At 29.7% G+C, this 25,639-nt stretch overlaps 2 protein-coding genes and 15 non-coding genes across 17 annotated transcripts; 15 read left to right on the forward strand and 2 right to left on the reverse strand.

Moving 5' to 3' along the window:
- Positions 1–1,331: 1,331 nt before the first annotated feature.
- LOC113383405 (leucine-rich repeats and immunoglobulin-like domains protein 3) lies at positions 1,332–7,146 on the reverse strand. Its single transcript, XM_026621672.1, has 3 exons — positions 5,750–7,146; positions 5,472–5,649; positions 1,332–1,446 (listed from the first exon to the last, which is right to left on the reverse strand). Exons 1-3 carry the CDS (start codon positions 7,106–7,108, stop codon positions 1,346–1,348), a joined length of 1,638 nt encoding a protein of 545 aa, XP_026477457.1. The 5' UTR covers positions 7,109–7,146; the 3' UTR covers positions 1,332–1,345.
- A 2,295-nt stretch (positions 7,147–9,441) lies between these two features.
- On the reverse strand, positions 9,442–9,514 carry Trnaa-agc. Its single transcript has one exon. It is a non-coding gene; the product is annotated as a tRNA-Ala (tRNA).
- A 261-nt stretch (positions 9,515–9,775) lies between these two features.
- On the forward strand, positions 9,776–9,848 carry Trnav-aac. Its single transcript has one exon. It is a non-coding gene; the product is annotated as a tRNA-Val (tRNA).
- Positions 9,849–9,928: 80 nt separating this feature from the next.
- On the forward strand, positions 9,929–10,000 carry Trnap-agg. The gene has a single exon. It is a non-coding gene; the product is annotated as a tRNA-Pro (tRNA).
- A 1,050-nt stretch (positions 10,001–11,050) lies between these two features.
- On the forward strand, positions 11,051–11,123 carry Trnav-aac. The gene has a single exon. It is a non-coding gene; the product is annotated as a tRNA-Val (tRNA).
- A 92-nt stretch (positions 11,124–11,215) lies between these two features.
- On the forward strand, positions 11,216–11,287 carry Trnap-agg. Its single transcript has one exon. It is a non-coding gene; the product is annotated as a tRNA-Pro (tRNA).
- Positions 11,288–11,376: 89 nt separating this feature from the next.
- Trnav-aac lies at positions 11,377–11,449 on the forward strand. The gene has a single exon. It is a non-coding gene; the product is annotated as a tRNA-Val (tRNA).
- A 3,637-nt stretch (positions 11,450–15,086) lies between these two features.
- On the forward strand, positions 15,087–15,168 carry Trnas-aga. Its single transcript has one exon. It is a non-coding gene; the product is annotated as a tRNA-Ser (tRNA).
- A 177-nt stretch (positions 15,169–15,345) lies between these two features.
- Positions 15,346–15,418, forward strand: Trnav-aac. Its single transcript has one exon. It is a non-coding gene; the product is annotated as a tRNA-Val (tRNA).
- Positions 15,419–15,495: 77 nt separating this feature from the next.
- Trnap-agg lies at positions 15,496–15,567 on the forward strand. The gene has a single exon. It is a non-coding gene; the product is annotated as a tRNA-Pro (tRNA).
- Positions 15,568–19,287: 3,720 nt separating this feature from the next.
- Trnav-aac lies at positions 19,288–19,360 on the forward strand. The gene has a single exon. It is a non-coding gene; the product is annotated as a tRNA-Val (tRNA).
- A 92-nt stretch (positions 19,361–19,452) lies between these two features.
- Trnap-agg lies at positions 19,453–19,524 on the forward strand. Its single transcript has one exon. It is a non-coding gene; the product is annotated as a tRNA-Pro (tRNA).
- Positions 19,525–19,612: 88 nt separating this feature from the next.
- Positions 19,613–19,685, forward strand: Trnav-aac. Its single transcript has one exon. It is a non-coding gene; the product is annotated as a tRNA-Val (tRNA).
- Positions 19,686–19,777: 92 nt separating this feature from the next.
- On the forward strand, positions 19,778–19,849 carry Trnap-agg. The gene has a single exon. It is a non-coding gene; the product is annotated as a tRNA-Pro (tRNA).
- Positions 19,850–19,938: 89 nt separating this feature from the next.
- On the forward strand, positions 19,939–20,011 carry Trnav-aac. Its single transcript has one exon. It is a non-coding gene; the product is annotated as a tRNA-Val (tRNA).
- Positions 20,012–22,083: 2,072 nt separating this feature from the next.
- On the forward strand, positions 22,084–22,155 carry Trnap-agg. The gene has a single exon. It is a non-coding gene; the product is annotated as a tRNA-Pro (tRNA).
- Positions 22,156–24,181: 2,026 nt separating this feature from the next.
- On the forward strand, positions 24,182–25,378 carry LOC113383406 (cysteine-rich with EGF-like domain protein 2). Its single transcript, XM_026621673.1, has 2 exons — positions 24,182–24,486; positions 24,564–25,378. The coding sequence occupies exons 1-2, from the start codon at positions 24,183–24,185 to the stop codon at positions 25,376–25,378; spliced, it is 1,119 nt and encodes a 372-aa protein (XP_026477458.1). The 5' UTR covers position 24,182.
- Positions 25,379–25,639: the final 261 nt, after the last annotated feature.

Below are 25,639 nucleotides of genomic sequence, written 5' to 3' on the forward strand. Positions count from 1 at the left end.
TCGACGAAAATTGGTATCCGCACACACACACGCACACACATGCATACACACACACATACACACACATACATCCGTTTTTTTTAAGGTATGCCAAAATACTCAGAAACCTTTGAAACGTAAAGATATTTAAAAATTTTCATTTTGCCCTACGGGAAGTTAAAAATCTCATGTGGTTTGGAAAATATGAGCTTTTAAGCGTAACCTAGAGCTTTGGTGAAATTATAACCATCCGCTATTGTGGTTAATTTTTATTAATTTAAAGTTCATTTAAACTTTTTAGGACCACAATAAAAAATAATAACACAATTGCCTCAAGTTTAGAAGAATTAAGACTTTTTGTTGAACTAAGAATTTGATTTTTTTAAATCGGTCGACTTGAGAAGCCCTCCTTTGTAGAAAAGTATTGAAGTGTATTGAAAACCTGACTCTGTATAACAGTTTTCTGTGAATGAATGCTCATTATTAATGTTATTAATTAATATACATCGCTGAAGTCATACATTTTTTTTATTTCGCTACGCAAATAATAAATATTTTCATCAATGATGCTTTAAAACTTTTGCTAAAACGTGCATATTCTCAGGGTTTTGAACCTCATATAAATTTCTTATCTATGTGTGTATTCAAATTGAATTTTGTTATCAATATATTAATTTTACAAAATTTTCAGATTCAGTTATCTATATTTTGCACACAGCACTAAATAATACTATAGTTCCAGAAAGGTAGAGCATGCACTGAGAAGAAAGTTAGCAATTATTTGAAGTTTATGATTTTAATGGCTCTTACAATTTTATTAAGATAAGCAAAATGTGAGGAATCCAATCCAATCATATCAGAAATTCTATGTTTTAATGCTCTCTGAACGGGATTTTGCATTTTGAAATATTAAATTTGAAATTAACGTAAAAACTATAAAATTTTATTAAGATGAGTATCATAATTTAAAATTAAATGTGTTGGTTTAATTTAAATGATATTGTCTGGTACGACTTCATTAATATTATGACTCAATAATAAGAAAATCCTTTAATTATAATAAATCCCTGGGTATAAATTCGCATTTCGTTTTGTTCTTCCTCTTTGTCGTATATTAACCACATGTAATTATTACTCTAGAAATAATAAACCTGCAATTCAAAGTTGTAAAACTAGGTTTAATTTAATGTAATATATAATATTAACGGTACAACTTCATAATATATGCAGTAGCTCAATAATACTTTTGTTATAAAAATATAATTATTTACAAAAATATAATACTAAAATAGATTATTATAATTATCTTATTATGATTGTTCATTACTTAACTAATATCACAAAATTCCCTCTACATTTTTGTACTCTATTTCACATTAATCTTGACATATTCCACTGTATGGTTAAAACTCGGTTCATATTTACCCAAAAATTCATGTTGGATATCCATAGGCATCATCTCGCGTTCTAAAAATCAAAATTCGTAAATAAGTGCGAACAAAAATCCCAAACTGTCAATTTACTCATTATTCATAATGATTTGTTTTTATTGTAGCAAGCAATTAAAAATGATTCAGCTGCTTTGCTTCAAGAAAAAGTAAATAAATCTTACTTTCTCCGATATCAAAAGCACTTCAAAAAGATCTTAACGAATATTTTTCAATGACATTCATTTTTTATATCAATCAAAAGAATTAAAAATTCAGTCATTATTGATTTCTGGGTCAAAAGCAGAGTGAGGCAGCGTGCACGATGATATTGAATGTTTGCAATTGATTTTGATGGAAGCCCAACTGTGATGGATGATATTCAAATTCTGAAGACCGAGAATGGAAGTGATAGGTTGGCCTGATTCTTAGATTCTGTGTTGTTTTAAAGACGATTTTTTACACTATTTGATCCCAAATATTGCAAATTGTAAAAAAACACTTTCTACAACTCCGAAATTTCTACATCTTCAGAAGTTAAAAACTTCAAGTCCAACAATCGGACGATTGTTATCAAAAACATGTTTATTGATAGCAGAAACCTTAGCCTGATTCTTTTGCCTAATTTATAATTTTATGTGTCGTGAGTCTTTATTATTACTAATTTTGATCAATTGGATATATTTCAGTTACTCTTTGCTAAAACTTGTGATTTGCTTTGCATTAATTGAGAACATTACTTTTTAAATCTTTCTTTAATCTTTCGTTAAATTCTTTAACTTACTACTTTGTTTCTTAGTTATAAATTGAAAATACATAATTTTATGAAAACAATAATTTGAATAATATAACACATATAATCAATTATCAAGATAAAATTCAGGTACATGATTGAATAAAATTGTTATAAGTTTTAATTTAGTAAATAGTTGGATTGTTTTCGATGTTTTTGTTTGGTGGAAAATTGTGTATAATAAAGTATTATAAATTACAGTTAATATTTAAATTTTTTAGAAGAAATCTACTTTACTGTACTCTACGTATCTATTCTTTAAACATTTGTTTTATCAAATTAAATATATAAATAGCTGTTTTCCACAGAAAACGATAATATTCCAATTCAATATGTACTGATATATATCAATTTCAAAAATTTTATTAGCTATGTACACGGCATATCTTGCTGCGATATCATTATCTTTTGAAGAAAAACAAAATGATTATTGATAAACGTCGCCTTTTCAAATATGATTCGAAATTCAAACGATAATTTCGCAATACAAATATAATACTCAATCAAAATTAAAATTACTTACTCTAAATTTTCCAATATTTTTTTATATTAATATGGCAGATTGATCTAAGAATTAATGAGAAAATAAATAAATGAGCAATAAAATAGAATACTTAAATAAAATTAAAATTACATACTTTAAATTTGAGAATTTGAGAGAAAATGTCATATGGAGTGCTAGCAAAATATATAACGAATTGCCAAACGATATTAAGATAGCCAATGATGACGATAAATTTAAAAGAAAAATAAAGAAATACTATAAGGAAATTGAAGACAAAGAAGACTGAAGAGTTATATATAAAGATATTTTAATTATAATAGATATTATATTAATGAAATAGTCAAATGAAATGTATATATAAAATATGAAAACTATTTTTCATAATCTCTCATACCAGGCACTTCTGTCTGACTGAGATATGAAAATAATGTATATATAAATAAATAAATAAATAAATGAAAAAAAAAATTGCAATATTTTTTTTATATCAATATAGCAGATTGACTTAAGAGTTTATGAAAAAATAAATAAATGAGCAAATAATAATAATGATGAAGCTACATGATAAATATAAAGCTTTGGCAAACAATGAATATCAGACTATCTCGTTTCATTTAAATTCACACAAATCCTGTTGATGAAATCAGGGGTATAGAAATATATTTCTATGTGGCTATGAGATTGAGAATAACAGATTCATAGAAACATCATTCGAGTTTATACCAAAGTGTTAATGAGTAAACTAAGGTTAAGAAATCAATAATCTCGACATCCCGGCAAAGGCGATCTTGGTGCGATTATGCGAGTCGTACCTTTTAAGCCGATAATCAGTCACGGTTTCTCCGAGTCTTCGGAGATAGTTTGCAGTCGCACTGACACTGATCTCGCACTCGTTACGTTTCCATTTCCTCGACTAATGAAATGACTAACTAGGTAAAGGATAGTTCAAACTCGTAAAATTATAGGAAAAAATTGAACTTCTTCAGAGACGAATATAAAGAAACTTTAAGAAATTTATGCGAAGATGAACTCTCTACTTACTCAAGTTAATTATAGAAAAAAATACAAAATTTTATGTAGGGCTTAAAACTGAAAACAACTACTGAAAATATTCTATATCTATAGTTAAAAAAATATTAAAAGTTATGTACTCAATGAGTCAACTAAGTTTTGAGAGAACGGAGTATCGGATTTGAATGATCCAAAAAACATTCAATTTGTAATGATTGCGAGAAGAGGTGATTAGTTTTTGGCAAAGACAGGTCCCGCCATTTCGAAGATACAGAGCTAAATGTGCAAAAATGGCAGTTTTTGGGTGAACTAAGCGTCCGATTTGAATGATCTAAAAAAATTATTACATCTTTTTCTATGGATTAAAAATTCAAAAAATTACCCAAGCTGAGCACAGTCTAAGCGCCACTCTGGTACAAATATTTACCCAAGTACGTTTAGACTGTTTATGTACTGGAGCACTTTTCCAATTTTGTGAAAACTATTGAAAAATGTAAAAATGCCGCCAAGCTAAGCACAGTATAAGTGAAAATGTCGCACAGAATTATTTGCAAATGCGTTTAGAATGTTACTGTGTCTATGTGACTATATATCATAAATTGATTTATGATTTACATTTGATTTACTCAGATATGAGAAGATAGCAAAAATAATGAAAGTTACAGTATTTGTAATAAAATATTTGAAAACGTTTAAAATTTCTCGAATATTTCATTACGGTACGGAAAGTTCCAGCAATTTGCCTTAAGGCACGATGCCATACACCACTAGTTTTTATTTATATTAACCATTTCCTTCCCGACCTGGATTATAAATAAGCAAATATGGTCAACATTATTATGAGGCAAGTATCAAATATTTTTTAAAGTGCTCATGTTATTTTTAGGCCAAAATGTTCGAATGATAAAATCTATCTGAAATATATCACAAATATCAAGCGCGCTACAAATTGAATGATAAAAGTAAAAAATTAAATGTTGTTTCAATGGAAATTTGGTATTCAATCTAAATTATGCTCATCAATCTCTATTCGCGAAACCGAGTTGATAAGTCTTAGATAAATAAATTGGCCGCAGGTGATGGCCCAATTACTTTCGCGCTATTATTAACACGTTTTTATTTTCAATTTTCAATATGATTGCGATTATTTTTAATTGATTCTATATCTGATTTATGATTAAAATAATAATTTGCGTTTGACGTTTTGATTGAATACATTTATATGTAATTATCAATAGAATAGAACACAATGAATCGGCTTCTGTATGAATGGAAATTAGAGACATACTTAACATGATGAATCTTATGTACGATAATTAGTTTTTAAATGATTATGCTTTGTTAATAGATACTCTCAAAATTTGCTGACATTAAAATATAAAGAGTGATTTTTCCCTAAATGATATGGATGAACTTTTACCATGCTATATCAATAATCTTTTATCATGTTGCTATATACTTTTATAAAAATTATATATTTCAGCACATTTGATTGCAAATCAAAGCAAGAATAAAGCAAGTCAAAATTTTTGCGATGTACTGAATTCTGTACAATATAAAACATTTAGAATTTCATGTCAAGGCCACAAAGTCGTTACTGTAATTAAAACGACTCGAACAATTAGAAGAAAGCACTTTACTTCCCATCACCATTCATTCAAAACACTCTCAATAAAAATGGAACGTACTTGCACAGTTAATGAGGAGCAGAAATATAAATGATTTTATTGTTCATTGCAATTATAATGAAATCTACCTTTATAGTCCTTATATGTAGAGTAATCTAATTCACATAACGTTTTTTCCTTCTCGTATTTCTTGGATAATTTGATGCAAAAGAAAATCAAAGCCATTACTATTAAAGTCGTACCTAATCCAGCTACAGCAATAATTACTAGTAGAAAAATCCTTTTAACTGGTACTTTTACCGAAGTCTGTTAGAAAAATAAATATATCATTTGCTTTCAAAAATTCATACTGAAAAGCTCTAGATATTTTTATTAACATAATTAAGTATGTAATAGAATTATTTACCAATACGTTAGCATAAAATCTTGATGTTATCTTCTTATCACTTTGAGCAGAATCTAAGGCTTGTCCAGAATCTGCGCTTATGTCTACTACTAAACCATCAAGCCTTTCGACCCAAACTTCTTCCACGCAGTATAAATGTCTTAATTTTGGATAAATTTCAAAATATTCTTGTATATAAATTGTAGACTCTGAGCAATGATGAATATATATGTCTATCAGTCTTTTAGGTAACAAAGGTACATCCTGAATGGATATAGGATTACCAGTCAGTACCAAAATTGACAGATTTTCTAGGCCCTTGAATGCTTTTCTTGATATTGACTCTATGTTGTTGAAAGCTAAATTCAAGGTATGCAGATTTGTCAGTTGTTCAAAAACACTGTCGTTCAAAATAACCAATTCGTTATGTTGCAAATACAAATGCTTCAAATTATCTAAACCTTGATAAGTTTTAGAAGATATTTGATTTATTTTATTATAACCCATACTTAAACTGACTAGTTTCATATTATTTCTGAAAATACTGTCAGACAATTTCGATATTTTATTTGCACTTATATCTAAATATTGTAAATCATGCAAGGTATAAAATAGTCGTTTTTGTATCGACCTTATATTATTTCCATTCAAGTAAAGAAACTGCAACTTTCGCAAGTTGGAAAACGTTTTCAGTGGAACTTCGTCCAATTTGTTACCAGATAAATCTAAAACATTTAGTTGACTGTTGTAGCGAAAACAATTTTCGCTCAAATCATAAATTTTATTGCGCGCCAAGTACAGATCAGTCAACGATTCTAATCCAAGAAAAGTATTATCATCAATGTCGGAGATAGCATTATCGCTCAATATAAGTGTTGATAAGTCTGGTAACATGAATGTGGCATTGTGCAAAATACGGATTTTATTTTCGCTCAAGTCCAAGACATTAAGTTTTTGAATATCTGCAAAAATTCTGCGACTCAAATGTTTAATTTTGTTACCTTTAAGATTCAGCACATCCAGGCTATTTACGTTTGCAAATACTGGTTCCAGTTCTGCTATGCTATTGTATGATAAATCCAAATATAATAAATTTTTCAAATAATCAAAATCTTTTCCATACAAAATCTCCAATCCACATTTATTGCAAATAAATGTATTTACCTTAGCGTAAGTTTTTATTGCAGGCAAGATCGGCGCATTCAAATTTTCATACTCGATTTTCTTGATACTTGAATTCTGGTCAAGATCTAAGTAATTCTGGAAACCGTTACACTTAATGCTAAACGGTTCATTTTCTTTAATACTGCATTTTGCTTCTATACTAATCTTGTATAAACTTAGAATACAAATCACTTTTAAAATATTTCTGATATTCATTGTCAATTTTAAAATATTGACGAGTTTGCAAAATTTCTGCTACTACATGTAATAATATTATGATACTGGTTTATATTTTGCAAATACAATTTTGCCATGTTCTTATCTTTATAATAAAGGTGATAAACTCTAGATAAATAATAATTGAAGCCACGCAGTCTACTATATCAGACAAATAATAAAGAATGGTTTGGCAAATTAATCATGTGAATTATTTTATATTTTTCATATAAACAGTATAATAATTAACTTCGCCCACTAAAATATATTAACTACAGCTTTACTCATAATGAGATATTCAAAAAAATTACCCATTAAATAAATCATTAATATATACCTATATAATGTTTATTAGTAACTTAAGAAATTAAGTGATTTGAAATCTATTGAACTTAAGAATTCATGTTTTCTTTATTTTCAATTTAAATGTGAATTAATTTAAGTTATAAGATGAAGTTCTTAATAATATCAATTCATTTATCTCTAATTCTATATAAAAATGATAGTTTTGTTTACTATTTACTATAAATTATGTCATATTAAAATTAATTATTAATACCATATAAGATATTTTGAATGGATTTGATTTAATATCGTTTAAAAAAATATTTTTGCTATTTAATACGTTTTAATATTTTAAAAAAATTATAATAAATTGATAATATGCAGGCAGAAAATATTTAAAATATTCAGTTAAAAAGGCTATGTGACATATTTATCAAAATTACCCTTAAACATTCGTATTTTTATCGTTACTAGCATTCGATCGCAAGTTTGCGCAAATATCATGCAAAACACGCTTTATTGAATTTGCACAAATTTCGCACGATTAATAGCGCCAAGTAGGCTATTAGCATATTTTAAATATTTTAGCCTATATATTTACCACAAATCATGTTCAGACAGAATTTTATGTACGTGCAATATACTTTTTGATCATAGGTGGACGCCTCTTTTCGGTTTTAAACATTTCCAAAATAGCTGCACCATCTGTGATCGAAAGGTGTGTTGCACTTACAAAATATTGTGTCTGAGCTTCAAATACGGTAAATTTATAAGCTAAAATAATCAAAACAAGTTCATAGTCAAGGATTAGTTAAATTGACAAGTTAATAAAATAAATCATAATTTAAATCATAATAGAATCTGTAATTTAAAAGTTTAAATTTTGATCATGTTGGATGCTGTGTCGAATAGACTCCGTTACTTAATGATATAGATATATTCTGTTTGAATATTATAAATACATTGTGAATGATTTTTGTAATAATCAGGATATCATCAGGAAGCAAAAGTAATATAATGTACTATTCAAAAATAAAGGATAATTGAAATATTGAAAATTATAGTTGTATATATATTTGTGAAAACATTAATGTAAAATACTATATAGGAAATTCAATATTTTTAAATATGTTAAAATATTTATTTATTAAAGTAAGAAAGAATTGTTAATAAATTGGTAATATAAAATGGAAAAATCAAGGTTGGAGTATATATATTTGTGAAAACTTTAATGTAAAATACTATATAGGAAATTCAATATTTTTAAATATGTTAAAATATTTATTTATTAAAATAAGAAAGAATTGTTAATAAATTGGTAATATAAAATGAAAAAATCAAGGTTGGAGTATATATATTGGTGAAAACTTTAATGTAAAATACTATATAGGAAATACAATATTTTTAAATATGTTAAAATATTTATTTATTAAAATAAGAAAGAATTGTTAATAAATTGGTAATATAAAATGGAAAAATCCAGGTTGGAGTATATATACTTGTGAAAACTTTAATGTAAAATACTATATAGGAAATTCAATGTTTTTTAATATGTTAAAATATTTATTTATTAAAATAAGAAAGAATTGTTAATAAATTGGTAATATAAAATGGAAAAATCCAGGTTGGAGTATATATATTTGTAAAAACTTTAATGTAAAATACTATATAGGAAATTCAATATTTTTAAATATGTTAAAATATTTATTTATTAAAATAAGAAAGAATTGTTAATAAATTGGTAATATAAAATGGAAAAGTCAAGGTTGGAGTATATATATTTGTGAAAACTTTAATGTAAAATACTATATAGGAAATACAATATTTTTAAATGCGTTAAAATATTTATTTATTAAAATAAGAAAGAATTGTTAATAAATTGGTAATATGAAATGGAAAAGTCAAGGTTGGAGTATAATATTTGTGAAAACTTTAATGTAAAATACTATATAGGAAATCCAATATTTTTAAATATGTTAAAATTTTTATTTATTAAAATAAGAAAGAATTGTTAATAAATTGGTAATATAAAATGGAAAAATCAAGGTTGGAGGCGCCGGGCATCGATCCCGGTACCTCTCGCATGCTAAGCGAGCGCTCTACCATCTGAGCTACGCCCCCTGATGGTATACAAGGCCGAAAACAAGTTGTCGCATGGCCCTAAAGGTAAGTAGAAAGTGGCTTATTTTGAATTTTAAATTATGAAAGGGTGCACCCTTGGATTATATAAAATTTATGACATGTAATATATCAATATACGCGTGTAGGAACCAGATTATCATTACATTCTTTACTTAATTAAAATTGCAGCATTTTGCATATTTGGCTCAATAATAATACATTTATTATGATTATTTTTTTAATTTTTTAATTATATATGTGGTTTCCGTGGTGTAGTGGTTATCACATCCGCCTAACACGCGGAAGGCCCCCGGTTCGATCCCGGGCGGAAACATGATATTTTAGCAATAAACAAATATTTACAAGTTGTTTAATAATAACAACAGTTTCATAAATATCGCTTCTCTATTCAACGGCTCGTTGGTCTAGGGGTATGATTTCCGCTTAGGGTGCGGGAGGTCCCGGGTTCAAATCCCGGACGAGCCCAGCAATATTTTTAATTTTGAAAAACACATGTAGGAATTTGTTATTAACATTGCTTTTGGAAGCACAAACTTTTATACGTTAACAATATCATTTTTTAGATTAAAAAGTAAATTTTTAGCACCGACGATTTGCTTGCTGGAAGATTGACCTAGAATTTTTACACGCCTGCTTACATCGCAAACACGAACAGTTGTGAGTGTTTGTACATCATAGTATCAGGAACCAAAATTCAATTTTATTTAATTATTTTTATTGATCAACTGAATGAAACTTATCCTAATATTCTTTATAATAATTGTGCCCTGGGAAGTAATATGAAAATAGTTGTAACTTACTAATTACTGAATCAATTGGAAATCTATATTAATTCATAGGTTATCTATAACTATACCAAGTTGCTTTCAGAATTAACGATTCATGAAGACTTGAAAAGTCCAGAAAAGATAGAATTAGCAAATCGGATTTCCTAGCAAAAACATAAATTTCTCGTTCGGAAAGTTATTAAAAATAAAGTGAGACGGCCTAGGAACCAAAGTTATATTTATGTTTTTCTAGATTGGCAAAGAATTTTTGTTTACAATATATTCAGCCTTGCAATGGTGCTCCGATATTTGAACAGCTAAATAAATAATTTCAACAAAAGGGCTCATCAAGTCACAAAGTCATTGCAAGTAAATATAACCCAATCGACAACACATTTAGAATGTCTAGTAAAGCATTCTAATGTGTTATTGAATGCCAAAATAAAATAATTATTAAGAAATTTTCATATAGTGTATATTTGTATCATTTACAGGTACTCTGATTGTGAATAATTATTTTACAAATTAAAAATACTGATATTTAATACTTTTGCAAAATAAAATAAAATTTACTTATAAATATCAATACATGAACAAATATTAATAAATATCGTTTTTTCTTACTTTGCTGGTACGAATTGTTACGTTTTTGCCGAATCAGCATAGAAACACTGTGTTAATTCATAAATACAATGTGGGCCTAGTATGCAAATTATTGCAATTTTAATTGTATGTTGTAGAAATATGTGTTTCCGTGGTGTAGTGGTTATCACATCCGCCTAACACGCGGAAGGCCCCCGGTTCGATCCCGGGCGGAAACATGATATTTTGGCAATAATTTAAAATACTTCATAATTATTTATATGAACAATTCAATTTCAGCGATTTTGCGGTAATATACTCCTATTACCATGGCTCGTTGGTCTAGGGGTATGATTTCCGCTTAGGGTGCGGGAGGTCCCGGGTTCAAATCCCGGACGAGCCCATCTTTTGAAAAATACACCAAAAATTATGTTTTGGGAGACAAATTAAAAATCCATAGTCTGCAAAGGTAAAGTAGCCAAAGAACTGTAGGTTTCCGTGGTGTAGTGGTTATCACATCCGCCTAACACGCGGAAGGCCCCCGGTTCGATCCCGGGCGGAAACATCCTATTTTTGCAAAATTTGCGACAAATTTGTCTTGCGACCATTGTAATTAAATGCCTCTGTAAATTGATAAAGTGCATGGTGTGAACAAATCTCTTGAAATATGCAGGCCTACGGCAAGTGGCTAATTATAATTAATTTTTATAAAAATTCATTAAAGTTTGGCAGTATTTTCGAACAATAATGTATTGCATATAAACTATTTTTCAAGCACGAGTAACATGTTGGCAAATTTGTACAAAACTGAAGAATCTAAAATATTTTTAGCATTGTAAGCTCTACAGCAACTTGATAAATTTAATTCGTATAATTAATATAAAGAACTTTTACAATATATAAATTCTAGTTATTCTATATTTATCATCATTGTAATCAACAAAACATAAGAAATAAATTTATTTAAAAACACGTTTTATAATTGTGACAACTTAAACAGAAAACCAATTGTATCGGTCCAACTTACAATTTTATTTGTCCCTTGGGATACTTGAGTAAAAAAATATCCTTGCTCGCGAGTAAACACTTGTCCGCAGTATATTTTAATGACAGACATTTATTTTCTTTTTTTTTTCATTACATCCTGCAATACTTCCTTGTTTCATAAATATTCAATAAAATTTTGTAATTTTTTAAGTTATTAGTCTTGAAAATAAATTAATTTTAATATTAGCCAAAACTTAGATTTTGAAATTAGTGTTATTTAGAATTAAAGGTATATTATATTATTTTAAGATATTTTTCTAATGTTGTTCATATAACATCAAATTTTGAAAAAAGTCATAAATCGTAATATTCTGTTATGATGTACTTTTTGTTAAACACAGTTCTTACCGTTTATATTGCAAATTCACAAAATAATATAGTTTTAAATGTTCTCAACATTATGCAGTCTATAAAGCTTCCAATTTAATTTACGACCATCATATGTTTAAAAGTAAATTCTGTTCAGTCCAAAATGCCCAAGGGATAAATAAAAACCATGTATATGAATTCTAAATTAGTTCAAACCATGTGCTAACCGAGTTTATGGAATAGATTTCAACTAAAAAGTCGTTTGTGAAGCGATGTTTTATTGAATTCTTAGTTGAACAACAGAAATGGTTTAAATGTTAATAAATTTTACTAATTGGATTTAAAATAAGCATTAAACAACTTTGTACAATTGGATATATGTTGAACACCGTTACAACAAATTCTATATATAAAGAAGATACACTACCAACGAAGATACATTTACCAACCAATACATTTACACAAATTAATAAAAATATATTTATTATATCTCTTTACAAATCGTCTATATTATTTCTTATGAAACGCATCGCAATATATTATCAGAAACAAGTCCTGCCTGAATTCTAGAATCTCATTTATAAAACAAATGAAAAAAGCCATTCCAGCAGTAAAATATCATCAAAACAACATAATAGACATATATTTCGATTATCGTATTGAAATCTTTACACATAATCTGTCGTTCGTAGCAACACGACAGATTTTTCATATAAAGCAAAATGCTTTGAGGTCCAAGTTTCGGGTCATCATGATTCAATGTCTCAGAATCCGAACAAATCCTTGTGGAAGTCTTTTTTAAAAATGGGCGCCACCCAAATTGAATAATATTAAAAAAAATAATAGGTAAGATTAGATAGAAAAATCATTTGATATCTTAAGGCAAATTATCGGGCACGTTCAATTTGGTTTCTGGATTCACTAGTTTCTTTTTTATGAAAGTGATTTAACTATAAATAATCATTAAAATTTTGCAAAAAGAGCCATGTCAAAATTTTAAAATTTTATCGAAACAATATTTATAATTCTTATTGATCATGCCAATTATTCACACAATTATTTGGAAATTCCTGCAGCTTGCCGTAAGACAAAACTAACTAAAAGTTCATTATTATAATGAAAAATATAGAGTAACTACAACTGTACTTAATGTTTTTGTAATTTAGTGCAAAACCAATTTCAATTATTACAAAATCAGGGTCAAAGTGCCTCTAAAATCAGTTCTACCTTCTTTTTCGTCATTCGACCAAAAACAATCGGTGTGACCCGTGGAATTTATCAAAAAATCCAAAAGGAAGAAACAAATGCGCAAACACTTGAATGCATTTTATTATGCTTCAAAAAAATTAAGATGTTCGACACTGATATAACTCGTTATAAATGTGTACAATAAAAATGGGCTTTTTACGTTCAGCATTTCTATACACACTTCTGATTAAATTTATTCGTTATACTGTGCACGAAACACACTCGGCGCTTTATCTGATTTATGGAGATCATTAGAAATGAATATTTGAAATAAATATTAAATATGTCACAGGGGATATAAGATAATCTAGAAGTTTAAATTTCTTTGTGGAATAAAATTTGACATGAAAAACATACACGATTTATAAAAAATCAGTATATGTATATATAATTAATTTTCATATTTTTCATTTAAATTAGTAATCAATTTAGTGATTTCTTTTTGCGTTTATGGCAATTATATTAACTTCGATATACATATTTTAATCTCGTATATACCAGTATAATTTATGTGGTGACAATTTTTGCAACGAATGCATGTCAGTTGAGCAACGTGTTCTCGTTTGATGACCCCGATTTTGATAGGCAGTCCGATTACAAAAATAACACTATATAAGCAAGTATGCGTTCTTAATGGACCACGAATAAAAATTGATAAAATATTGAAACAGTTAAAAAGAATGGTAATTTTTGGGCATATATAAATAAAAAAAATAATAATTTAAATCTTCTAAAAATATAAATATTAATTTTTAAGTTAGAAAAATGTATTATATTCAGCACTAGAACGATATGTGGAGTTTCAACATTATATGCAACTAGGTACTAATTAAAATACAATTTTTAAATTCCCGTAGGGCAAGATATAGTAATCGCAAAAAAATCGAAAATGAAATTTTTTATAGATCTTTACGTTTCAAAACCTTCTGAACAGTTTGGCATACCTTCGAAACAGTGGATATATGTGTGTGTGTGCGTGTATGTATGTATGTTCGGATACAAATTTTCGTCGACGATTTCGGGAACACGGATCAACCGGTTTGAATAATTCAAAAAACATTTTATTTGTATTGACTAAATGAAAAACTGCTCAAATTTTTGGAATGGCAGGTCTAACGACTTTGGAGATATGGAGGGAAAAGTAAAAAATGAGCCATTTGGCGGTCAAAAATGAACATTAGACATATGCACATCAAATTATCAGATATTTTATAGAGATTTTGACAATAAGTATAAATTTTGTTTACATTCCTATGGGTTCCGTATCAGTGTGTACCAGCGCTTTGATATTTCGTCTTTATGCAGTTAAAGCAGTACGATTGTCTTGAAAAAAAGTTCAGAATTTCCAAAATATTTCAAAATAAATGATTTAAGATAGAATGATTTAATATGGTTCGAAATTCTATTAAAAGTTTCAAATCATTGATCAACTTTTATTGATTATTTTTAATTACTCGAATTTTGAATTGCGGTACGAAAAGTTCCAGCAATTTGCCTTAAGGCACGATGCCCTAATTGCCTTAAGACAGAATTCCACTTACAGCTAGTTTAAATTTATATCTTGCCAAGAAATCTATCGATATGTTCTTTCCAAACAAGCAGTCGTGGCCGAGCGGTTAAGGCGTCTGACTAGAAATCAGATTCCCTCTGGGAGCGTAGGTTCGAATCCTACCGACTGCGAATATATTACATTTTTGTAAAGTTTGGAAACAAAAATATTTAAATATGCGCTTACGAAGCACTGACTAATACTTGGTTTCTATGTTTTCTTACATATTATTACCTACAAACGATTACTTTCGTTAATCGACAAGCTACACACAGTGCGACTACTGCGCATGGCTCTTGCTTTAACAAGTTTCCGTGGTGTAGTGGTCATCACATCCGCCTAACACGCGGAAGGCCCCCGGTTCGATCCCGGGCGGAAACATCATATTTTGGTGATAAAATTTACATTGTTAATACAGAAAAAGTAAAGTCTACGAGAAATAAGGCCGCAAAAAGTGTGGCTCGTTGGTCTAGGGGTATGATTTCCGCTTAGGGTGCGGGAGGTCCCGGGTTCAAATCCCGGACGAGCCCAGTGATATTTTTGATTTTTTGTGTAATAATAAAATAACTAACAGACTAATATACTTATTTTATTTAAAACTAATTGCAATTCTTGTTGATTCATATATTTAATATATAGAAGCAAAAACAGTGTATTTCTATTGCCGCATAAGTATTCCAAAATCATAATAGACAATGTTTTAGATAATTTATGTACGAAAACTGATATTTAAAAATCATATCCTATATTAAAACAAATTTTTAATACATATATAATAACTATATGATGATTATTTAATAGAAATTGGAGACACGTATATTAAAACTATATGCTAAATAGTAGTAAACACTACTAGAAAGAGATTTCAACTTTGATGAACCTGATTTTGATAGTACTACTATTTAAAATATAGTTTTGATTGGTGTGTCTAAAAAATGTGACTAATAGTTCAGTCATTTGGTCGTTTTGCTGGTACAGTACTCCGGGAATTCTGAAAATTGGTAATCTTATAGATTTCGAGGTGCTCTTTACGAAAATCAACTTTGCCACCTCAAATTTGAACGCCATGATTACGCCATTTTGGAAGAATGGCGTCAAAACACAGCTTTTTTAAAATATTTCCTTTCTGGCTCACTCTATGATAAAAGTATCTATGTACGAATTAACTAGATAAAATTTCCTACAATTCTTTAGGAAACCGTTTCTTTGTAAAATTGATAGTTTGAGAGTACGGCCGCCTCAAAGTCTTTGCTAAAATGCTGCTCTCGCCGTAGTATCAAATCTCTCCATATATGAACTTTGAACTTGACCACATTCTCTCTAATAAATAAATATTTTTGATGTTAAATTTAGCGAATAAAATCTAAAAATAAAATAATTCAAATATTTTTGCTGATTTTTTAACACTTCAAGCTACTTACTTATAGCTACTTTGCCATTGAAGTGTTAAAAAATCAGCAAAAAAAAACAAAAAAATATTTGAATTATTTTATTTCTAAATCTTATTCGCTTAATTTAACATCAAAAATATTTATTTATTAGAGAGAATGTGGTCAAGTTCAAAGTGCTGTCATATATGGAGAGATTTGATACTACGGGGAGAGCAGCAAAGACTTTGAGCCGGCCGTACTCTCAAACTATCAATTTTACAAAAAAAAACGGTTTCCTAAAGAATTGTAGGAAATTTTATCTAGTTTAATTCGTATATAGATACTTTTACCGTAGAATGAGCCAGAAAGAAGATATTTTCAAAAGCTGTTTTTTGACGCCATTTTTCTAATATGGCGGCAACTTGCCGTTCAATTTTGAGGTGGCAAAGTTGATTTTCGTAAAAAGCACCTCGAAATCTATAAGATTACAAATTTTCAGAATTCTCGGAGTACTGTACCGGCAACAGCCTTTTTTGCACCAAATGACTCGACTATAAGTAGTTATCATACTTATTACAGATGAAATAACAATTTGATTTAAAAGACGACCTGATTTTCAAATATCAGTTTCAGTACCTAAATTATCTAAAACATTGTCTATTATGTCTCAAGAAGAAAAAATCAACCGAACATTTGTCCGTTCCGGACAGAGTAGGCAGGGCAGAAGTGTAGAGAGTAACATCAATCAGCGTAAATGCGCGAAGAAGCGAGCATAAAGCACTCAAGAGAGAGAAATCCCAACAAACTAAACGTACGTCTGACAACACGACGAAGATGTAAAATATGTGTAAATCAAGCAAAACACGTGAGCTTACGTGAATTCATAAAGAGAGTTCGAAGTGATGGAAACGCACGCTGAGATCTCGGGGACAGGGTTGACCGGAGTAGAATGATAAGGGTAAATCTATGCGATGAGTGCAAACTTTTGTTAAATTTCATAGGACTAGTTTAAACTAATAGTTTAAAACTACGGAAAACAGCCATATTGGATATATTATACTCTACGTACCAATCTTTTCACTGGCATACTCAACATTGGTTTGACTTTCATACCAACAATAAGCTGGGCGATGTGATATTTTATTTTAATAAATAATAAAGTAACTTAAATAGTATTATTTACTATGTAAATACAATTATCAAACGATTTTTATAAAGCACTAGCTGACCCGACAGACTTCGTCCTGTCAGAAAAAATCTACCGAATCGGTTCTGATTGCTCTGTTGATCTTTTAAGGTTCTGTCTAAAGCCTCAAAAGATTTTATATGTGCGCCATCGTGCATTCATCCCAAACAATCAATTGATATTGATGCAAAACCTTAGCTATTGCAGAGTTCTTCGAAATGTTGCAAGTTGGAGTTTCATTGCTTTGCATATTTAATGGCGTTTTTAGTCCTGAATGGGCTGTTCGACCACCTTCGAGTAATGTTGCTGCGATTCCCGATGAAGCGAGTGCAAGTGCAATGTTGTTTTGTGAGCGAATTGTTTCTAATATTAATAAAATCAAAAAAGTTTTTCCTGCAGCACCAGGCGCATCTAAGAAGTAAATCCAACCAGGTGCAACATTTGTTACTTTCATAAGAATATAATATTTTGGCATTTCAGAAATTTTGATTTGATTTTCAGAAAGAACTTGTTCATGTAGTAGATGGTGGCTGAGCAGCTGTTTGACCTGAGTTCAATGCTGTAAAGTACACCCTTTGCCCATTTTCTAAATGCACAGCTAAGTGAATAACAGAAGGGTGTCTCTTATGAATTGGAAACGAAAATATTCACCAAATTGCTTCATTACTACTAACATAGCGGCCCATTTGATATTGAGTAACTTGATCATTGGAATTCTCTGCACCAATTCCAATTGAAACATCGTAACTGAAAGCAGCTCGATTCAAACTTGCGCGATTATTAGTTAAATCCTAATTCTTTCATGTTCATTTTCGGTTGTCATGTTCTTGTGCAGTACGATTAGATCGGTAATCAGCTTGGTTTGTAGCATTTCGTGTTCTTCTACTTAAATTGCCTCGTCTTATAGGAGGCATTATTAAGATATTGTGTCACATGCAATAACTTTTTATTCAAAACACTACAAACAAAACAAAAGCACAATCAGTAGAGTATAACAGAAAACGCAAGAATATTGGACCATTTGCCACCGGCAAGCGCGGCAAATGGACATTGACATTTATTGTTTTAATCTTATATGACTTGAAGTCAAATTCTTTAAAGCCATACCAATTTTATCGCCTGCCGACTACGATTATTTGTATTAGTTAGAAAAGGGCTGTTTTTAGGGTTTTCCCGACGATTATTCGATTTTTTTTCGCCGTAAAAACCATCCTTGGATATAAACAAACATTTTAAAAAAAGAATTCGCCAAATTGGTCCAGGCGTTGTTGAGTTATGCGCTTACCAACACATTTTCTGATTCATTTTTAAATATAAGATTTAATACGACAACCACACTTGTAAAATAGCCAGAATATTTAATTATCATTCAGGCGATATTTAGGAAATAGCAAATACGATCAAAACTCTTCCTTACATGACCCTACTCAACGTTAGTGGTGTGATAGCACGCAGTATCTCGGAGTTGCATCAAGATAAGACCCCCAGTCGCATTCTTAACAAATTACCACACACATTATCGCATTGAATTTATGTACGATGATCGCCATTAAAATATCGGACGCCTGACAGGACCACGGCATCCCAGCTGACCGTTGTGTTCGAGGGCTTCAAATCGCTCGCAAAGAGGTAAGAGGTTAAAATCACAAAAACTATAGTAGTAAGGTACTATTGTCACTGGAACACCTGTATAGGTTTCCGTGGTGTAGTGGTTATCACATCCGCCTAACACGCGGAAGGCCCCCGGTTCGATCCCGGGCGGAAACATGATATTTTGGCAATAATTTAAAACTCTTTGTAATTATTTATACGAACCATTTAATTTCAGCGATTTTGCGATAATATACTGCTATTAACATGGCTCGTTGGTCTAGGGGTATGATTTCCGCTTAGGGTGCGGGAGGTCCCGGGTTCAAATCCCGGACGAGCCCGTCTTTTGAAAAATACACCAAAAAATATGTTTTGGAGACAATTTAAAAATCCATAGTCTGCAAAGGTAAAGTAGTCAAGAGTCTTGAGGTTTCCGTGGTGTAGTGGTTATCACATCCGCCTAACACGCGGAAGGCCCCCGGTTCGATCCCGGGCGGAAACATGATATTTTGGCAATAATTTAAAACTCTTTGTAATTATTTATACGAACCATTTCATTTCAGCGATTTTTCAGTAATATATCTATATTAACATGGCTCGTTGGTCTAGGGGTATGATTTCCGCTTAGGGTGCGGGAGGTCCCGGGTTCAAATCCCGGACGAGCCCGTCTTTTGAAAAATACACCACAAAATATGTTTTAGGAGACAATTTAAAAATCCATAGTCTGCAAAAGTAAAGTAGTTAACGAACTGCAGGTTTCCGTGGTGTAGTGGTTATCACATCCGCCTAACACGCGGAAGGCCCCCGGTTCGATCCCGGGCGGAAACATAATATTTTGGCAAAAATCGTTTAAAATGTCATGAAACCAATTTTACCATCCACAAACAATTTTGTCTAGAAAGAATAATAAATCAATACATATTTTGTACTATTTGATAAAAAAAAATAGTAAACATTTGCCTAATTCTAAAAACGCAAATAAAATCAGTTCAAGCGCACAATTCCACAAGATATAGAAAATTTGCTGCAACTTAAATATAAGATTTTTTTGTGTGATTACAAGAAACCGATTTGTGGCGAGATTAGCTCACAGAGTAGCGTTGCCAATTCAAACGCTGTAGGTTCTGAGTTCAAATCTCCGGCAAGAAATTGAAAAATATTGAGTAGATAATTTGGATTCATAATAGAATTATGAATTGTAATAAAAATTATGTATATAAAATAATCATAATGTATAAAAATTAGAGAATTAGAATTAAGATGAATCGAAGTAAAAGGTTTAGAAGATGGAATGAGAAGTATAGTAGAAGAAGTAAGAAGAAGTAGAAGAAGAAGAAATGAGAAGATAGTAAAGAAGTAGAAAGAAGAATGAAGATAAGTTAAGAAAGTAGTATTAAGAAGTAAAGAAATAATAGGATTATATGAAGAAGAAGATTATAAGAAGAAGAATAAGATTATAAGAAAAAAAAAACTGAATCTGCTGAGATTAAAAAAAAGAATGAAGAAGAAAAAATGGAATGAAAATAGAAGTTGAATAGAATTAGACATTTGATAGAAAACAGCAAAAATTGAAGAATATAAAAACTGGTATAGAATGTAAAGAAATAAACATCTTGTAGGTCAGAGTAAGCAAGCGAGGCCAAATAATTTTTTTTTAAAAAAAGAAACCGGATTATTAAATCTGGTAAATTTGTCATTCAACAATCAAAAATAAAATACTGAAGCGGATAAATTCAGGCATGGAATTCGCACGTTGTAACAGAAAAATGTATAACGAAAACAATATAAATTTGCATAAAGGAAAGCAAAGTAAATAAATAATAATGAAGTGAAACCAAGACAAAATAGTGGTTTGCAAAACATTCACAATTAATATCATGTAAATTATCGATTATTTGTAAATCAAATGCAATGTAAAACAACATGACATGCCTGGAAATACAGAGTAGAACTGTTGAGATTGTGAAAAATATTGCCAATTCAGTTACAGGTTTGTAATCAGACAATTAATGACATCAAATATGCCAAATTTGGTACCAAAAATCAATTCAGACTCAATATATTTTAACAAAAAGGTTTTGCAATTAACCGTTTGGCAAATTATTGGCAAGATGTTTTATTTATTATCAAATCGTAAGAATGTATCAAAATTTATATAAATTTTTATTGTCACAAAATTCATGTATGGAAGTTAATTTCATTTTTGATTAATTAACAGAATTTCGCTGTAAAAAATCTGACTTAAAGCTCTAAAATATTTTTACTTTTTTTATTTTACTTATTTACAAAACCTCAAAAGGATTGAAAAGTCATTGAATTCATTTATGAAAGTAGTGTTTGAATTGATGCTTTAATTTTACAAATATTTTAAATATCCTATCCTATACCTTCCTGTGTTTTGAGCTGATTTTATCACAGGTCACCAGTTGACTTATTGACAGGCCTCGCAGACCAAGACGTGTACCACATGCGGCGCACGGTGTCAGCATCGATTAATTCTCGGATTCAATAAAAAAAACAACTTGAAAAGATTTGCAGAGTTTTAAAAGTTTGCTTTGGAAGCCAAACTCGGGATACAGAAGTAAAAACCTTACATTGAAAAAGGAAAATGTGGAAAATAGATATTTTCTATGAACTTCCTTAGTTGCACAGAAAAAAGAGATCTTCTCTGTTTTGAGATATTAAGTATAAATTTTGCAAATTGTCTAAGCACAGAATTTAAGGTATGAATGCTCAAATATAGAATATTTTGTTGAATGATTTATATAGACGTAGCTCCGCATGAGTTACACAACATAGGAATTCCTGAAAGAAGTTCTACAACTCCTGGTAAATTGTTAACCAGATGTATCTGGAGAGAGATGTCTGACTAGTCCAGAAAATTGACAGAGCACTTTCGTGGCTCGTTGGTCTAGGGGTATGATTTCCGCTTAGGGTGCGGGAGGTCCCGGGTTCAAATCCCGGACGAGCCCAAAATATTTTTCATATGCGACAAAATTTTTACTAAAATAACAAAATTAATTTGTTACCTTAAACACCTTAAAGTCAAACAAATCATATTTTTTCAACCAAATTAATGCCATGCAACTACACTTATTACAATGTTATTGGAAGCATCAGTAAAAAGAATTGATATTTTGTGAGAATATTAAATTTTATAAGTTCTTACATAAATATTTAATTTTGTGATAAAATATTTAACAGGAAAAAAGTTTTGCCCATAAATGAGCTGCGCAAAGGCCGCTATAATAATATGTGAAATTTATATTCTAAAGAAGATTACTTTAATAGCAATTTTTAATAGAAGTTATTACACAATAAATTATATGCGATATAGTTAAACTTCAATCCGACATAAAAATTGTATATAACACGTTTAAGAATCTAATTACCAAATTACAACATACATGTCGAAAGTCTAATAAAAGTGTGTTTGGATCTTTTACAATTCTGGGCAACTTGTGCCTACAATCGTTTATCTGCAAGTTGAAGAATAAGTACAGTTTAGACCAGGTATCATTTATCAATAAATTAAGTTTAATGCCTAATATATTATTTAATAAATCGGCTTGATATGTGCGTGAGTCGACGTAGGTGGCACAGTGTCTTTATATCAAGAATTCTTATCTCTCGTGTACGTGGTGTTAAAGTATCTGTTATTCTTGTCATACACGAAAACACGACCATTCATAATCCCGAACGTCTTCTGGGTTCACTAATAAAATATCTTGTTTTATAATTGGAATTGTTTTACTGTGACATCTACTATAATGTGAGTTTTTATAATGCCCGTTATATATTGACGCCACATAAACGGAAGAATTTTTTCGTGCATGGCCAACGACTGATCATTATCGAAAATGTTATTGCATTAGAGTTATTCAGATATTTTGGTAATTTAGAATTCTTTTCTTCTGATTTGATAGTTTACATGTATATTTAATAAATTGATACAGGTGCATTTTGATAATATCAAGATGATGACCTACTATAAAACTAATGGTGTGAAAGCTGGTGAACAAAAAGCGAAAAAATGTTGAAGAATAAAATTTTTGTCAAGTTTTCATTGAGCAATTAGTTTGCAGATTCATTTAATTATTTGCTGATTAAATTATGAGACAGTCAAAGGTTTAAAATGTAATTTCATTTATGCATCAAATATGTGTTAGGAATTTCTCAAAATATAAGATTTAGATCTACGAGAATAATTTGATTGCTTTTTTTATAACTATCATAGAAAATGTATAAAGTTAAGATATATAATACACGTTAACAAAATATACAATTTAGATCCTATAACAATAATTAAAATGTAATTTCATTTATGCATCAAATATGTGTTAGGAATTTCTCAAAATATAAGATTTAGATCTACGAGAATAATTTGATTGCTTTTTTTATAACTATCATAGAAAATGTATAAAGTTAAGATATATAATACACGTTAACAAAATATACAATTTAGATCCTATAACAATAATGAAACAAATATGATTTTGTTTTTCTATGATAGTTATAGAAAAGGTACATATAATTCTTGATTTTTGAAATTACAACTTTAATTGGAATAGGAAAACTTTATATTGCTATGTTAAAAATATTATGAATGTTACAAACGAGTTTAATGTATAACTAGAATATAATGTGTAAAGTATAGATTTTTCAAATAAATATCTTTTAAAATTCGCGCCGTTATTTTGCGTACAACTTCAAGTTCATTGCATCTGACGTTTGACAACGCATGCGTTGCTTGGCAAACGTCAGAATATGCGGCTTGTTGAGGTTATCTGGATATTATGACGATTCTATAAGACTTTTCTTATAATTAGATAGCATTTATCCTATTTATATATATGGAATGCATTTACCACAATCAAAAATAGTTTTAAAAAGATAGTGTATAAAAAAACTACCATTTTTATTAAGTATATAATTGCACAAATTCTTATTATTGATCTAAAGTAGTTGTATTAAAGTATACTTTGTATATACAAAAACCATGAAAATCATCTGGCTATTTATATTTCTTTCATCATCAACATTTGCTATCGAGAACAAAAATGAGAAAAAAGCTATTAAACTTGCACCTTGCCAATCGTGCAGAACTTTAGTGGACTCCTTCAAAAAAGGTATGGATAGGACATCAAGGGGCAAATATGAAGGTGGAGATGCAGCTTGGGAAGAACAAAAATTAGGCAGCTATATGACAAGTGAAATTAGATTAGTTGAAATTCAAGAAAAGCTTTGCAATGATGTAGATCGAGGCCAAGATCAATGTCACACATTAGCGGAAACTAATGAAGGTTTGTAAATTAACTCATTAGTATAAGTACTATATTGTGATCATAAATCTTTAGATTTAATGTAAAACCTTCAACAGGACTTATAGAAGAATGGTGGTTCAAACATCAAGAAAATGATTTTAATCTCCACCAATGGTTGTGCATAGACAGGTTAAAAGTATGTTGTCCTATCGAGCATTTTGGACCAGAATGCCTCCCTTGTGAGGGCTATCCCAAAGTTTGTAATGGCAATGGACAGTGTAAAGGAAACGGCACACGTTTGGGTAATGGCAAATGCATATGCGATAAAGGATACAGTGGCGATATATGTGCTCATTGTGCTGATGGATTTTATGAATCTTATAAAGATGATGAAAAACTATTATGTTCTCAATGCCATGCAGCATGCAAAGGCCCATGTACTTCAGGTGGAGTCAAAGGATGTAAAGATTGCAACAAAGGCTGGTTTATGAACAAGGACGGCGGTTGCATGGACATTAATGAATGTGTTGAAGTTAAAAATCCTTGCAAAGTTAATGAATTCTGTGTTAACAATGAAGGCTCATTTTCATGCCTGTCCTGTGATAAAGCCTGTAAGGGCTGTTCAGGTGATGGGCCTGATATGTGTGAAAAATGTGCTGAAGGGTATGAACTTAAAGATAACATCTGTGTGGATGTTTCAAGTCAAGAACGTTCTACATATGTTAGTATAACAAGATACTTAACATATTTTGGGTTGTGTGTTGCCACTTGTATTGTGCTGCAAAGTTCTACAACTTTGGCTGCTTTGTTTGGACTAGCAGTCGCAATTTATATTTCAGTATCAGAATATATGTTAAAAACTAATAAAGGAACCACACCACAAATAGACCCTAATTCAATTGATTGGCAAAGTCTACTAAAAAGTTCTTAGATAAATTGTATGGAAGGTTAAAATTAAATAATGAAATTTGCCAAAAATTTACTTAAGTGGATGAATAATATATACATCAAAATCAAGTTGATATTTTAAGAAAATGTATTGGAAGTTTGCATGTATTTTTACTAGTACTAAATTATTGTCCTTATTAATTGGAAGATATGAATGGAAAAATATTTATGCACCCTAATGTGAACGAAATATCAATCAAAAGACAATGGCATTAAACTATTAGAACATATACAATATTATATA

Source organism: Ctenocephalides felis, unplaced genomic scaffold (assembly GCF_003426905.1).
Source record: "Ctenocephalides felis isolate EL2017-DRISC unplaced genomic scaffold, ASM342690v1 CF-g0.4_SCAFFOLD_03570, whole genome shotgun sequence".
Classification (NCBI taxonomy): domain Eukaryota; kingdom Metazoa; phylum Arthropoda; class Insecta; order Siphonaptera; family Pulicidae; genus Ctenocephalides; species Ctenocephalides felis.

What these genes read in the sequence shown, in the direction of transcription:
- LOC113383405 (XM_026621672.1), bottom strand. Translation starts at nt 7,108, where the DNA reads ATGAATATCAGAAATATTTTAAAAGTGATTTGTATTCTAAGTTTATAC. An exon ending in GATTTTATGCTAACGTATTG is followed by an intron (nt 5,650 to 5,749) that starts GTAAATAATTCT and finishes TTTTTCTAACAG; the next exon opens with ACTTCGGTAAAAGTACCAGT. An exon ending in TACATATAAGGACTATAAAG is followed by an intron (nt 1,447 to 5,471) that starts GTAGATTTCATT and finishes TTTGATTTTTAG; the next exon opens with AACGCGAGATGATGCCTATG.
- LOC113383406 (XM_026621673.1), top strand. Translation starts at nt 24,183, where the DNA reads ATGAAAATCATCTGGCTATTTATATTTCTTTCATCATCAACATTTGCT. An exon ending in ATTAGCGGAAACTAATGAAG is followed by an intron (nt 24,487 to 24,563) that starts GTTTGTAAATTA and finishes AACCTTCAACAG; the next exon opens with GACTTATAGAAGAATGGTGG.